Raw genomic sequence first — 16,298 nt, forward strand, 5'->3', positions numbered from 1 at the left:
TGTGACTCACTTTCAACCACATTTTCAATCACTTTTATTTCCCTGGATCACGAGTATATACTAGTAGTGAGTCGGTTGAAGAACGAAGCCACGTACAAAAGTATAATCGATTACAACAGTTGTGGGGCCGATATTCATAGAATAAAGGTTTTAAATAAAATATTCACTTCTACTTTCAAAAGGACTGGCCCATTTGCTTTAAAAAAATTGTAGAGAGTTATTACTATGTAATATCTAGAAAAAATGTCTACCACATGATTTACCGAGTTGCTTCCTGTTATCAAATATACACGTAAAACAAAATGAGGACAGACTGTGCGGATAGCAAACCGCACGGATCGTCCCTCGGACGATCCGTGCGAGTCACGGACGATCGATGCGAGCAGAAAACCCGCATGTTATGTCCGACGGACAAACGAAACTGGTAGGACAAACGGTGCGGTCACAGCATCGAAATCCAAGTGGTTTGAGTTCGTTGGGTCACAGCGGCAACATTTTTAAACCTTGGATTTATACATTATGGAGAGCCATTTGTAGCCTTACCAAAAACATATTCAAAAGCATAAATTCAAGTATTTTAGACTTTTCATAAAGTTCACATCAAGATTAACATGAAATCTCCTTGACAACAGAAAAATAAAAGACTTAAATCAACTTCTTACGTCTTTTAAAATAACTTTTACAAAATATTTTCAAAGATGCTAACGGCTTTCCATAATAGTGAAGTCCCACTTAGGATCTTTGTGAAACACCCCCGGGTGGCGACATTTTTAAAACCTGACCTAGCCATCCTATACCTAGGCTAGTACTCGCGGAATCGACCGGACCCCATAAACGAAGATCCGTCGGCCGCGCCTCCCCGCCGCCGCAGCTATCAGCGACTACGAGCTTTCGATTTTAAATAGGCACCGGACGTCGGTATCAGCTAGGTTGTGAAGATGGCTGACAAAAGGAAGGACCCAAATTCACTTTCTAACATATCAAGCATCATAACCAGGCACATTTCAATTATTTGGAATATTGATTTCACAGAGAAAATATTTTCTGGTGATGTGAAGTTATCATTAGAAACATTGCAAGACGGCGTTGCAAATTTGGTGAGTCGCATGAGCTGAGTGAGTGGCCTAGTATACGTACTTGAAACTGCACGTAGCATGTGGTTTACTATAGTTTCCGGGCTAACTCGGACCTGGAGACAACTCCGCCGCGCTGCAAATACGGTCATTTTTTGTCATTTTACCCTAACCCTAACTCTAACCCTAACCTTATTTATACATGATAGTTCAGGAACTTCTGGTAATGGTATTAAAGTTGTGTATCCGGACAGTTTAATTATTAAAAACAGTAATTTTAGGAATTTTTGCTGCCAAAGTTTCATAAATATTTTCAGACTTCTGAAGTTCTGATGATATTGATGGACAATATTATTATTGTAAATAAATATTCTAATTTGATAATTACTCTATGATAATAGCAATTAGGTAATAAAAAGTGTACAAATATGCGTGCACAGTGTTTGCTAAATTTAGCGAATTCTCTGCGTGCGTGACTGATTAATTTATAGTACCATATTTTTATTTTCATTCCTATCCCAGGTATTGGATACAAGCAGCGGCCTATGTGTGTCAGAGGTCACTGATGATGCAACAGGAGAGAAGTTGACCTTTGAAGTGAAGGAACCTACGGGAGCTCTGGGATCGCCTCTCAGCATCAGACTACCATCCTCTGCTCAGTTGAAGTAAGCAGATTTCATTTCTATCACAGATTAGACTGAAAGCTTCAGTCTATGATAATCAAAGGTTGTTTCGCTGAGACTACGTCTGGATCCAATGACCGCATCTATACCTGTGTATGTGCATGGGGAAGGTTGAAAAATGACAGTTTTATTAAAGAACTACCGATACCAGACGGTTATTTCTGTCTAATCACAGATGTGATACCAACAAAAATACAGATTAATAACGTCTTCTGATAGAGTGCTCAGCCCCGTCAACCATGACCCTCACAGCTCTGCAGAAACATATATAAAACACCATACAACATAAAGCGAGTTATTGAACTGATAACAGAAACAAAATAGCTTTCAAACGTTATAAGAAATGGAATAATTTAACATAAAAGTAAATATTCATTGATTTTAAAAACTAACTTTATTTTCATTATTGCAAAGTTGAAACTTTGATTTCGACAAGGTTTTTAAAATTCAATGCTTGGAAACATGCAAACTTGCAAAGTAATGATTATGATAAATTACAAAACGCTTAAATACAGCCCCGGCATTGCACCTGAAGAGCTCTCCGAACGCTGATGAGATGTGTGAGATGATTGAGATCACAGTATGGACATGATTTGCACGAGTAGACGATGTCCCATGACATCTCACACATTTTCAGTGCCTGTGTTTTCATCTTCTCTTGAATTCTTTCTCTTACTTCACTACCGTCAGGCTAAATGTATAATCTATTGCCTCACTCTAAACCCAGTGCATGGTTTTATTTTGATGACAAATGCAGCGATACAAAAATAAAGGAATCTGTCGCTTGTAAACAAAATAAGATGCCATTGTATATTCAGCTGCACACACCGGGGTATGTTCGGCGTTTCAAGAGGGAACAAATGCCGTCCTTAATATCATTCAGGGGGGTTTTCAATTTGAAAGTCTTCTTTCTTTGATTGTTAATTAACTCCTATCCTGTGTATTTACGAGCAAAAGATTTTAGTTATCAGAATCTGGTCATATCCCCTTTTGAATGGTTTGACAAGCCATTACATTTATATACACTAAACTCATTATAATTTGAGAAATAATAGCTGTGCAATTATGTTCATTCTTTATCGGATGTCATCTGCTTGGGCAGTATTGGTCCATATAGTGACGTCATTATAAACATCGTTATTTTTCCGGCGAATCTCTTGTATATCCCAGCTGCTATGGAGGTGGTTGTATTTGTATTTTTATAAATCACCCGATATGTAGTTGACCTAAAACTTGTATGATGGCCATACACTGTATGTTAGCTTACCAGTTTCTAGTGAAACATTTGTTGACATATTTGTGATTTTCTTTGAATTTCACCTTTAAAGGTACTATGTCCCATTTGCAGGCCAAAAAAATGAAAAAGTTAAATTCCAACTGCATTTGAAAGATAATACTTATTTAGAACTTCCCTAAAAAAGGTGGGGCTTGAAAATGTCTTCAAGTGGGAAAATAATGACTATTAGTTGTCAAATCGACTTTAGGGCTATAGAGCCCAAAAGTAATAGTCTTGATTTTCAGACAATTTTACCGAATGGTCATACGTTTTATGCTGCGCAAAGATTCAATCAGTTTAATCCTGGCCATCACAAGAAGTGGGTTATTGATGTAGACAAATGCTCATGTACCCTTTACAACTCTTTTCATGTATGTTATTACCAAAGAAGAAAAAAGCCAGTCAGTCACTCAATAGTGTCTGACAGTGAAGTCTAGCAAGTAAACGGGTTTCCTTGCATAATTTGAATATGAGGACACTGCTAACGTTTAAATTTCACAGATAGGACATACATGACATATTCATATAATTCCTGCAAAGTTCTACAGAATTCGAGGTTGGCTGCAAAAGGGACATAGTACCTTTAAAGATTAACTAAAGGTACAAGAGAAAAATAGGTAACGGTACAAAACAAGATCACATTTACCGGTAATTGATTCAAATTACATTGCCATTAATTTAGGTTAACTTAAGAATAACTTGGGTTAAAGGGAGAAATTGGCATTGGTTACAGATAAACAAATTATAAGATCAGCAGAGGTATCTATCTGATGGTGTGTGCCTTGATGATACTACCCATAGGCTTCCACTAAGCTTGAAGAATGTTTAATTTCAGCAATTACTCTTAGTTTTCCCAATGAAATTTCATTATACATTCAAGTAAGTTATTGTTACAAGAAAAGGCTCTTTATTGAACGTTGAAAATAAATGTTCTATAGATATGTTACAAGACTCCTCAGAAAATGAATTGCTGTTTAAAAGGATATCTACCACATAAGGTTAAAATAACTGAATGTCATATTTTTGTACTTTTGTAGGGGATCAAAGTTGTGCATCAACATAAACTACAAGACATCTTCCTCAGCCTCTGCTATTGGTTGGTTAGACCCTTCACAGACAGCTGGCAAGCAGTTTCCTTACCTCTACAGCCAGTGCCAGGTATGATGTCTGATCACATTCTGAGAGAATTATGTTTCTACTAATTCTCCTGCAGCTATTACTACTTCTACTTCTACTGCTACTTACACTTTGCTAAATGTATGAGAAATTTCCATTAACATTGTTGTTTTACTTCTATTAGGCTGTAGTATGTATAGATGTTTGCCATAGAATCCTAGTAAACCTGGGAGCAAAACTCAAAGTGAAAGAAGAGAATATCTTGCAGACAGTTTAACAACTCAGCTGTATTTGTTGTAATATGAATGGTGTAGATTATTACTACTTTGATTTTGTTTTCAATCCAGGCCATCCATGCCCGCAGTCTCCTTCCATGTCAGGATAGCCCTTCAGTCAAAGCAACATATGATGCTAAGGTATTTCATCTTACAGATTATAGATTTTATATTTATATCTTTATTGTGGTGGTGTCAAAATTACATCTACCTTTGCCTTGTGTTTAGGCCTTTAAAAAAATATACATGTTTAGCGTCCATGCCCACTTCCTTTTTGGGGACCACCTCCTATTTTTTTTTTTTTTTTAAAGAAAAAAAATATGAAAAACACAGCTAAAAATGGATCTGTTTCTGATTTTTTTTTTTTTAATTAAAAAATGTCGACGGCCATCTTGAAAAATAGCCTGACTGTCAGGGAAAATGTACCGAGCGGCCATTTTGAAGAAAAAAAAAAGGGCCTCCTCCTTCCTATTCTTCAAAAAGGCAGGATGCTCAACATGTTTTTTTTATTATAAATTTGGCCTTAGGAAGAGCAGAAGAAGGATCTGCAGGCCTGATAAAAACCTGATTTAAATCGGTTTCCCAATTTTTAAATTTTTTTTTACCAGTTTTTTTTTCTTCTTCCCTATTTTATCCTGATTTTCCTCGATTTCCCCCTTATTTTCTCTATTCTTCTCTATTTTGCCCTATTTTTGCCCTAATTTTCTTACTCGAAAGGGGGGAATGTTGTTAGATGCCATTTTCCCCTGCGAATTCTCTTCTTTTTTTTTCTCAAGGGGGGCATGGTTAAGAGGAAAACAAAAAACCTATTTTTTTTTTAGAGCCCACTATCACTCCTGATCTGAATTGGGTACTCCTCATAAAGCTTGAAAATACTTGATAATGTGATCTTGTCTTTTTTATTACCGTAGTGCAATGATGACAGGAGAGGAGTTATGTGAATCAGATAGCTCTCTTTAATAAGACTGTCTTAATATAATAATATAACCTTTAATATTTAGGTGACTGTTCCACGTGATCTTGTCTGTTTGATGAGTGCAGTGAGAGCAGGAGAAGAACCATGTGAATCAGATAGTTCCCTCAAGACCTATGCCTTCACACAGACTGTCCCAATGCCAAGCTATCTTATAGCCATTGTAGTTGGGGCATTGGAAAGCAGGTAAACTCAATGGACATACCAATATCTTGTTTCAAGAAGTCACTTACATAATTGAACAAATAAATATTTCCTTAGGGCTCTTAAATGGGTGAAAAGTCTGTAATACCTGTCATTTTTTCAAGATGATAAATCTCTCTGCTTTAAAACATACAAACATTTTTTTAATGTGGGACATTCTCCAAAAGCTTTACTGGTTGAATATTATAATTGTCTAACTTAGATTTTAACACATGTTAAAATAATAAAAAGAAATGAGTATTTTGATATCTCTCAAGAACTACATGTAGTTAAAAATGTTTTAATAATTGTTTTTAGAGCTCCTAATTTCTCTTGGAAGAATCATGAGGACTTAACAACTTATTTTCATTCCATCTTTGACTTTCTATGGCATCTCTGTTTTACTCGTATAGACAAATAGGGCCAAGGTCCAGAGTTTGGTCAGAGAAGGAATTTGTTGACAGAGCAGCATATGAATTTAGTGAGGTATGGTTAGCAGTATTTTCAAGTTTCAACATAGGCTTAATTGTAGTCTCATGATAGTTTCTATGGAGTGCTGGTGGCTAGTCCCTTGATGCTTGATTATCTTACTATCTCTTAGAATTTGAATATGTATGAATTTGCAGTAAAAGTCACATTTCCATAAGTTTATATAACTTTCTGAACTTTCCAAGTTGGGATGCATTTAAATCTAGGTGTAAAACTGTTTCATCTTTGTAATTTAAAGGTAAGTTGAAAAACTAAATTGTCTTTTCCGAATCCAAGAAATTATAGATTCATTTATATAACAATATGACAGATTTATTGAAATAAATTATGAATGCTTGAGAATAAAAGTAATTTTGGTAATGAATGACTGATTATATCATTGTAACTCATATATCTTTGATTTTTTTTCCAGACAGAAACCATGCTTGCTACAGCCGAGGCTTTGCTTGGTCCGTACGTCTGGGGCCAGTATGACCTCCTTATCTTGCCCCCATCCTTCCCTTATGGTGGTATGGAGAACCCCTGTCTCACCTTTGTCACACCCACCCTGCTGGTAAGCAATAGGGCTAGCTCCCAATGTAATGGAATTGGAACACATATCACATCCTCAGGAAAACCCGCTCAAACATATTGATAACTTTACAGTGTCAGGCATTAAACAAAAATTAATTGGGTTTGATAGCAAAGGATGACAATGCAATTGTAAGCATTCTGGTGCATTTTAATGGTGGATCCAGTAAAGTCTAGCAGTATGATTTAATCAAACTATTGTTAGGGTGTACTGGAAGCTAATGATTAAATTAAGATGACGGTCTAGTTGTTACATTACAATTGCGTACAAAATGTCTTTTTTTCTAATGGAAATGTATTTCTTTTTCTTTTTTCAACCCTAGGCAGGGGATCGGTCCCTGGCAAATGTAAGTATGACATTATATTACTTTGTAGTTCCTATCTGACTAATTTTGTACTTTATTCTATTTCAACTTAAGCTAAATTCAATATCTATTGATAAGTATCTTTACTAGATTGATGTGCAGAAGTGTAGCACCTGTTAAGAAAATCTTCCGAGCTTCCGAGACTAATTACAAATCACTGTACAACCATGTATAGGCAGGAATACTCTTGTTCTTTACCAATCTCTTTATGGACATGTATATGATACACTAAACGAGGGTTACCTCTTCCATTGTTTACCTGCTAGGTTGTAGCACATGAAATCAGCCATAGCTGGACTGGTAATCTGGTAACCAACTGCAGCTGGGAACACTTCTGGTTGAATGAAGGCTTCACTGTCTTCGCAGAGAGGAAAATTATTGGACGGATGAACAGTGAGAAGCATCGTCAGTTTGCATTCATTGGAGGCTGGAAGGATCTCTACAATTCGGTGAGTCTCCTCTCTACATATTCATTGCTATTTGTGTGCTTCGTAGCATTCATGCATGTAGTTAACTCATTTTTTGGGGGGCGTCTGGCAGGCCCTGAGTGGCGGAAATTTGTCTGGCATGGGCCATAACGTGCTTTGTGGTATTCATGCATTTATTTAAAATTGGTTTCAAGTGGTACATTGTTTGTTCTATTGCATTTTGGGGCCCTTTTTAACTGAACCAAGGGGGCACATGCAGCAGGGGGCAGACATCTATATTGGGATATACTAGGTTCCTCCCCAAATGTTCCAGTACTCAGATATTTGTTCCTTGTTCGTTTGATCAAAGTGCACTGGGCTGCCAGGCCATGCTATATGACTCACAGAAATCTTCCACCAACTTGACCAGTCTGTAGGCATCAAAATCTTCTAGTCAGTGGTTTCAAATTAGATTTAAGTTCCCTTTTTCATCAATCAAAATATTTTATATTATGATTTATATTATATTATGCCCCCATGTAGGTAACAAAGTACGGTGAAGGTCATGAGTTCACACGGCTGCTACCACCACTAGAGGGCGGCATTGATCCAGATGATGCATTTTCAAGTGTTCCTTATGAAAAGGGGTCCTCTTTCTTGTTTTATCTTGAGACTCTTGTTGGAATAGATGGTACGTGTTGAGGTTCTATTTGCTGTCTTCCCTATTGTAATTCTAGTTAAAAGGATTTAGCAGCTTATTTTTACATATTTTATTGTATTGTGATATGACTGTGGAAGGGTTTTCTTTTTAATAAAGCAGTTTTTATGCCTCCGTTACGAAGTAGCCGGAGGCATTATGTTTTCGGGTTGTCCGTCCGTCCGTCCGTCCGTACGTCCGTACGTACGTACGTACGTACGTACGTCTGTACGTACGTACGTCCCGTTCTCGTGATCGCGTTATCTGAAGAACTGGTTGATGGATTCCTGCCAAACTTTGGTCATGTATGTATCTTGTAGAGCCGATGAACTGATTAGATTTTGGGGTTACGAGGTCAAAGGTCAAAGGTCACAGGGCTCATTATGTATGCAAAACGAGCTCGTGATCGCGTTATCTGAAGAACTGGTTGATGGATTCCTGCCAAACTTTGGTCATGTATGTATCTTGTAGAGCCGATGAACTGATTAGATTTTGGGGTCACGAGGTCAAAGGTCAAAGGTCACAGGGCTCATTATGTATGCAAAACGAGCTCGTGATTGCATTATCTGAAGAACCGATTGATGGATTGCTGCCAAACTTAGGTCATGTATGTTACTTGCAAAGCCAAAAAACTGATTAGATTTTGAGGTCACGAGGTCAAAGGTCAAAGGCCACAGGGCTCATTATGTATGCAAAACGAGCTTGTGATCGCGTTATCTGAAGAACCGATTGATGGATTGCTGCCAAACTTAGGTCATGTATGTTACTTGCAGAGCCGATGAACTGATTAGATGTAGGGGTCACAAGGTCAAAGTTCAAAGATCACAGGGCACATTATGTATGCAAAAACAGCTCGTGATCGCGTTATCTCAAGAACCGATTGATGGATTCCTGCCAACTTAGGTCATGTATGTTTCTTGCAGAGCCAATGAACTGAGTAGATTCTTGGTTCATAAGGTCAAAGGTCATGGGCTCATTATGTATGCAAAAATAGCTTGTAATCACAATATTCTGAAAACCTGTTAATGGATTACAATTGAACTTGAATTTGAAAAATTTCTTCTGTTTTGGTTTGTAAAATTGCTCTATGACGGAGGCATCATTTTCGACTGCGCGCAGTCGAAGTTCCATCTAGTTTTTTTTGCATTGAGAATTGATTTGAGTGAAGAGTATTTGTTTGTGTGCATGTGGCAAACCTTCAGGGAAAATACTCACTTATCATGAAATTGTTAAAAATGTATAAATCTACAGTGCATATTTTTGCATACCTATCTGATATTTGCCTGAACATAATTGAAACAATGTTATTACAAGTTGTTTTTTCTTTTCCAATTCAAGTAGAAAGATGGAAACTATCTTTTAGGAAACAATCTGTATTAAGTAATGCTCTTTGAATTTCTTTGTCAGAGTTTGAAGGATATCTGAAGGCCTACATTGACAAATTCAAGTACACAAGTCTCACAACTCAAGATTGGAAGGATTTTCTTCTTGAATACTTCCATGAAAAGGTAAATCATAGTGTGATAGAATGATGTTATTCTAACGGCCCATTAATGATCACTTAATGTTCTTTACATCTCATTGGAAAGTGAAATGTTCTGTTTGCACATGATTTGTGTAGATATTCCTTGACGAACTGTAGATTGTACTTAGTAAGTCAATCTCATATGACTTGATCATGAATAGTTTGTTGAGTACTATGATAGATGAGAGGTAGTGTAAACCAGGTCTCTTTACATGTATGTGTCTTAGTCTGATTTTTAAACTCATTCACAAGAGTTATATCTTTAGAGACGGATGAAGAGTCAACATAGATTCATTCACTTGAAATTATATATATGATACTTTGTTTTGTTGTGTGCTTCCTTGTAACAGGCAGCAGCAGGTGTCTTTGACTGTGTGGAATGGGACAAGTGGTTCTTTGCTCCTGGAATGCCACCTGTTAGACCACAGTAAGTCAAATTCTCCCCTGGTTTGTTGAATGTGAAGTGAAGTTCTTATATTTTGTTTGAATTAGCTTGAATAAAGAGAACAAATTACTTGTTTAACCAATATCATTTAGCTCTGCTACAATTCATTTAATCGGTATATCCTTGAGAAAATTATCTTTTCATCTTGAGTGAACATCATGAAATAAATGTATTTCCACTTACAAATCAATTGAAATGGTAATAATTATTTTCAGCCTCCATCTATTCAGGACATGATTTCTTATACACCAGTAGGAAAGATGTTAAGAAACCAAATATTGCAAATTCAGGAAATTTGTCACTGTGATTTCTAGTGATTTGCTATCCGTCCATAACATATTCATCTTGCTGTTTCCAGATATGATACAAGTCTAGTGGATCACTGTACAAAGCTGTGTGAACGATGTAGTCAGGTAAGAAAATCATCGGGGAGAAACAACTTCATTTTGGTATCTGTTACTATTCAACCATTTTTACTTTACAATTTCTGCAATTCTTTCTTTCTCAATGCCCCTCTTATCACAATCAAATCATGTACCAGTATTAATTTACAACTAAACTTGGAAGAAAAAATACCATAGTCCTGAAAATGTCATTGAAAATATAAAGGCAAGATATTGGAAATTGTACATTAGCAATTGTTTATCAAAGTTCTTTGATATATATGTTCCATTTAAACTATGTGAAAGAGAAAAATATGAACAATACAAGAAACTGATGCTTAGTAATAATAAAAAAGATAATCAATTTATTTTGATCAAGATAAAGATCTATTGTTGTTCCATTTTTAGGAAGCAAATAAATGTGTTTGGGGGTAAGCTCCAGATATTCGCCAGGTGTGTTTTGTACTTCTTGTTCCTTTTGAAAGTATATTCAAGAGTTACCAATCCTTTCTAAAGCAAATTGATCACTATTCTTTACTTTTCATCGCAGGCAGGTGAAGGTGACTTTGAGAATTTCTCCTCCAGTGACCTTGAATCAATGTCACCAGCTCAGAAAATGGAGTTTCTTGCACAACTGTTGCTGAAGGTAAGTTTCAATGTAAAACTGTCTAGTATAGCTGACACATGTACATCTCATTGGTGGTAAAAGTCACAGTTGTATAATAATAGATTTGTCCTGTTTTTCTAATTTGATGAAAATCATAGTGGAAAGATAGAACATAGGCATTACTCTATTCAGTCTTAAAGACATGTATTTTTAAAAGTCATACAGAGGCAAACGTTTGAAATGTAAAAATATGAGTAATATTTTGTGTACAGCAAATTTGTGACATTAAGAAAAAAAATAGGATTTTCCTGCTTTTTTTTCTTCTTACAGCCTGCCTTGACTACCAATCGTATCCAAGAAATGCAAAGAGTTTATGACATGGACAAATACACCAATGCTGAAATTCGTTTTAGGTATAGTATCTCCATTCCACCCTGTGATAAAACTTATGTTTCCGCCATTGTCATATTCAAGTGATAGATATTACCTTGAGACAGAGAGAGAGAGAGACAGAGAGACAGTATGGGAGGGATGGTTAAAATGTTGTTCTGCCATTGATAAATGCATTTTTAGGGAGGCATTGAAGTAGTAATTGTTTCAGAAGCCGCTCATCTCTGTTAAAGTATGATTTAGATAATGTATATTGATATCATATTTCATGGCATTTTCCTTTAGGTGGCTGAGATTGAGAATAAAGGCTGGGGATGAATCTGCCATTGATGGAGCTCTAAATATGGCAACAGAGGCTGGACGTATGAAGTTCACCCGAGTCCTCTTTAGGTAAGGTCTCAAGGTTTGGAATTGAATATTATGATGATTATGAGAAAGCCATTTCTAACACTTGTATGTCTTTCAAAATACCCCAGTACTGTAAAACCAGAAATGTTTCAGACATGAGATGTTTGCCAATTTCACTGGTACTTTAAATGTGCAAGCATTTCACGCTGCAGATATATCTTGTTATACAGTTGGTTATAATGCTTCAGATATTGATTTTCATAATGTAATAACTATATTTTCTGTAAATTATTGGAAGGAAGTGTAACAGTAGTAAATTTAAGGATGATTTATATTTGTATAATCTTAGTTTGATGGGTTTTTTTCCCTATTGATTTCATTCATAGGGACTTGTATGCATTCCTACCTGCACGTCAAAAGGCAGTAGATACATTCCTGGCAGAAAGACACAACATGCATCCGATTACTGCTAAAACTGTTGCAAAGGATCTGGAAGTCGCATGATCCTCTTTTTCTTTCAGCTTCCATGGTTGTGTAATATTCTGCTGTTTGGATGTATACATTCATTATGGCCACTTAATTCATATCAAGAATATGACAATATAGTTGTCTATCATTTGCATCTTAATGTAGATCATCATTTTACAGAATTTATCATCATCCTACTCAGGATGTCTTTGTAATTTTGCAATTAAAATGCAAGTACCGGTAGGTTTACAATATAATTGAACTCAACTATGCAAGACAATATGAATCGTTACCCAATATGCTTCAAGTATATCTTTGATAGATACGTCCATTACTAGAATTCTTTTTAATAAAATCCATTTATTGTATTTTTAAAGTACTCAGAATTTTGTGAAGCATTTCATAACTTATCAACTTTTATCATTTTCCACTTCTCTACTTTGGTCTGAAAATTATTTATAGTTTGATGTGTAGTAACAATATCATAATAGCAATCATAATTTTGTTTAGTTTAAACCATGTCTTTCTAACTTAGGCATTCTATATACCATATAGAGTTTTCTGTCATGTAGATGAATAATGTAATGCATTAAGGTGTATATTTCCTCCTCTTCATTTTACCTGTATATGAGATGTTACTTACATAGAACTGAAATAGCAGATGGGATGTGTATTTTGTCCGAAATTTTCATTAAATATTGCTTTGAATAATCTTAAATGCAAAGTATATGCATTTATTGCATATTAAATTCAACAGCCATTATCACTGTATAATGAGCATTTTTTTCAAATCGGCATCGGCAAGTCTTTAATTACCATGCACATTTAATAATTTATAAGAAATATTCAAGAAGCAAAATTGAAGGATATTATAATACTGGGTATCGTATGCTGTTTGAATTTCAACCATGGGCTTTGAATTCCACATACTCCTTTTGTTTAGCTTTGTGTTGAAAGAAACGTCCAAATACTATTGCCCCCAAGCTTCACCCCCTATGGTCATACCACATATACTATGCAGTATGTACTATCCAATCAAAGTATTACAATCTTATGTAAAATGAATGCAACAGTCGTGAGTACCGTACTCTAATAACAAAATATAATAGTCAATGCACGTATATTCATATAGATTGTGTTAAGTATCACTTATGAAGTGCCTCAAAAGGGACAATGCCTCGTTCTATAAATCCGACCTGAATAGCAAGTTGCATGCAGAAAGCAGAAAAATATGAGAAGCGGTCGGAGACATTGGTGAAAGTTTAAAGAAAACCAGATGGATGTTAATAAAGTTAGTTTTAAAAGAAAAGAGATCTTTATGCATATTAGAATTTCATATTGGCCAAAAAGATTGTAATGTCAATGTGGTGTCATGTCTGATAATTATCTTCTTATTTTTATTGTGACTAATATGCCAATTTTGAGATTCACATGTTTTGCAATCTGAGCTTCCAAACGTAACTTTCTGAACACTTGTTTAATTTCTTTTTAATGTCATGTTCCTCTTATTTTCTGCTCTTACACAAGAGAGTCAACTTGTTACTTAGAAATAGCCATCATATATGGGGAATTATTTTAATAAAGCATAGTCTTAGTGGAGCAACTGTTAATACAAGAGACTGGAGCTTTTGGTCTTCATGTTACTAATGTTCAACTCTTGTACAACTCTATGTCTCGCCATTGGAGTAGATTCATATAGTCCCATGCTTTTATTTACTGTCATCTTTATTGAGTTGAGATCTTTAATGTTGAAGGTCTAGTTTGATTTCCTCAGAAATGCTATTCCCATTGAATTCATAAAGACTAAGCTGCTGCAGCATACTCGGAGCACATACAAATGACCAAACACATGCATTTACCAAAGACATCAGGAGCTGTTAATATTCATAAAATGTTGCTAGACCTGGTTGTCAACTAATGAGTTGATGGTATATGTAATCAAAATCTCCCTTATTAAAGTTTTATTGATTACTCTTTTCTCAGTTTTCAGAGGAAAAGAAATAAGATTTTAAGTCAAATGGAATGTAGTTTTCATTATTCTATTGATTACAATCAATCAATGATAAGTCATTGTTTTCAAGTATTTCATGAAATGAAAACATGTACCTTTGTGTTTTTCTTTTAAACTCTTTTGTTTTCTCCTATTTCCTTGGAAGTAAAACTGTCAACTAGAATTTGAATGTATCAAAATGTCTGTCTGAAAGCAGATGCCAAACTACAATATCATGTTGATACTATTTGATGACAAATTTAGTCAATAAAATTATTAAAATTATGAAGGTGTCACTTGTTTCTTTTATATTTTTGCCTCACTAATGTATATTAGGACTCTAATTCCCTTCAACCCCCTCCACAGTCAAAGCCCTATCTCGCATGCCTTAGAGGGTAAGTCCAGGCTATTTCCAAGGTGAATTACAGAAATAGAGGATCTGAAAGTTTCTTCAAATCTGATAATTTCACGAAATGATGATGTATATGTGGCGTAATCAAATGGCAAAAAAAGAAAGAAAAAGATGAGAGCAAGGAGAGAGAAGAATGAAAATGAAATAGAATGTGAGATTATATAAGGAGATAGATGGCTCGAAAAACTCAAAGACTATACTACATGCATTATGTAAATCAGTAATGTACACAGTGAAAATGTAAATCTTAAACCATTATCAAAAAATGCTCTAGGGTGATCCCATCTATGTCCTTGATGTATCTGTTAATACCAAATTTATTTAATTTTGATTCAAAGGGTACCGTGACCGTCAGGGGTGGCTGAGCGACTTCCAAAGTGGGGGGGGGGGGGGGGGGGGAAGTGCCCATACAATGGGAAAATCTTGAAGCGAAAATATACAATTTTTTAGAAATTTTGGTATTTTCCCCTAAATTACATTATCAGGGATGATTTCAATATTTATTTCTCTTTTTACATCATACAAGATATGGCTTAAGTATCATACTTTGCCATTGGGCGTGATGTCTGAATATTCATTTGGGAACAAGCGAAGCGAGCGAGGGAAAATTTTAAGATTTGTTAGGTCGCAGTGCGAAAAATTACATTATATAAAGAGGAAAAAACCCAATCCTGATGGGGTTATAAGCACAGTATATCTGTAAAGTGCTTAGAGACGTCCGAGATGTATTAAGCACTATATAAAAACTGAATATTATTATTATCATTCTCATAACGCAAGACTGAAAAGACCTTTGATAAGTAACATAATTATGTCATCTATAAATGCGAGCAAGCTTTGGGGGGAAATTGCTTTTAGTTGCTTTGAATTAGGGGCCCGTTTAATGATGAAAGGAAAAGGGGACAATTATCGAAAGGGATAAGACACATATTAGAAAAGAAAAAGGAGTATGTGTCAAAGTAAACAGGGTAAATATCAGAGGTGAAAATGAGGCACTTCTTACACCTGAGAAGAGACACTTACCAGGGAAGAAAAAAAAAACTTTGTCGATGGAAAAGGGGCACCCATCAGATTTTGATAGGGGGCATTTATAATGGGTGAAAAGGGGATAGGTCCCTTATTAGAAAGGAAAAGGGGCATGTACCATTGTTAAAAGGGAAAATTTTCACACCTGAAAAGGGGCACTTATTAGACTGAAAAAGGGGCAATTATGATAAAAGAAAATGTGCATTTGTTGAAATAAAAGAGGTGCCAATCAGATATTAATAAGGGCATTTATCAGAGATGTAAGGGAGCTTTTAGAAGAAGGGAAAAAAGTGCAGTTATTAGAGGTGAAAAAGGGTAAGCGGACACATTTTTTTTTTTTTTTTGGTCTCGAAATTTCATAATTTGACATTTTTTGTCGTTGGGGGGGGGGGGTAAGGTCACCTTATTTAGGTTAGCCGTGGGTATAATTTTTTTTTTTTTTTTTTTAATTTTTTTTTTTAAATAATAAAAAAAACACAAAAAACAAAAAACAAAAACAAAGGGGGGGGGGGGGTTTAGGTTTTTTTAGGGGGGGGGGGTTTACATACATAAAAATACCAAAGGGGGGGGGTTTGAACCCCCCAACCCCCCCCCCCC

General features: G+C 35.6%; 1 protein-coding gene across 1 annotated transcript; it reads left to right on the top strand.

Moving 5' to 3' along the window:
• Window positions 1-792: 792 nt before the first annotated feature.
• Window positions 793-14,548, top strand: LOC592555 (leukotriene A-4 hydrolase). Its single transcript, XM_792072.5, has 17 exons — window positions 793-1,097; window positions 1,596-1,738; window positions 4,070-4,190; window positions 4,496-4,564; window positions 5,425-5,582; window positions 5,993-6,065; window positions 6,481-6,621; window positions 6,962-6,985; window positions 7,270-7,452; window positions 7,954-8,101; window positions 9,515-9,615; window positions 9,983-10,059; window positions 10,436-10,490; window positions 11,011-11,106; window positions 11,398-11,480; window positions 11,743-11,847; window positions 12,192-14,548. Exons 1-17 carry the CDS (start codon window positions 939-941, stop codon window positions 12,307-12,309), a joined length of 1,854 nt encoding a protein of 617 aa, XP_797165.4. The 5' UTR covers window positions 793-938; the 3' UTR covers window positions 12,310-14,548.
• The last annotated feature ends 1,750 nt before the right edge of the window (window positions 14,549-16,298 follow it).

Source organism: Strongylocentrotus purpuratus, unplaced genomic scaffold, assembly GCF_000002235.5.
Source record: "Strongylocentrotus purpuratus isolate Spur 01 unplaced genomic scaffold, Spur_5.0 spur5_scaffold_6, whole genome shotgun sequence".
Taxonomy (NCBI): Eukaryota; Metazoa; Echinodermata; class Echinoidea; order Camarodonta; family Strongylocentrotidae; genus Strongylocentrotus; species Strongylocentrotus purpuratus.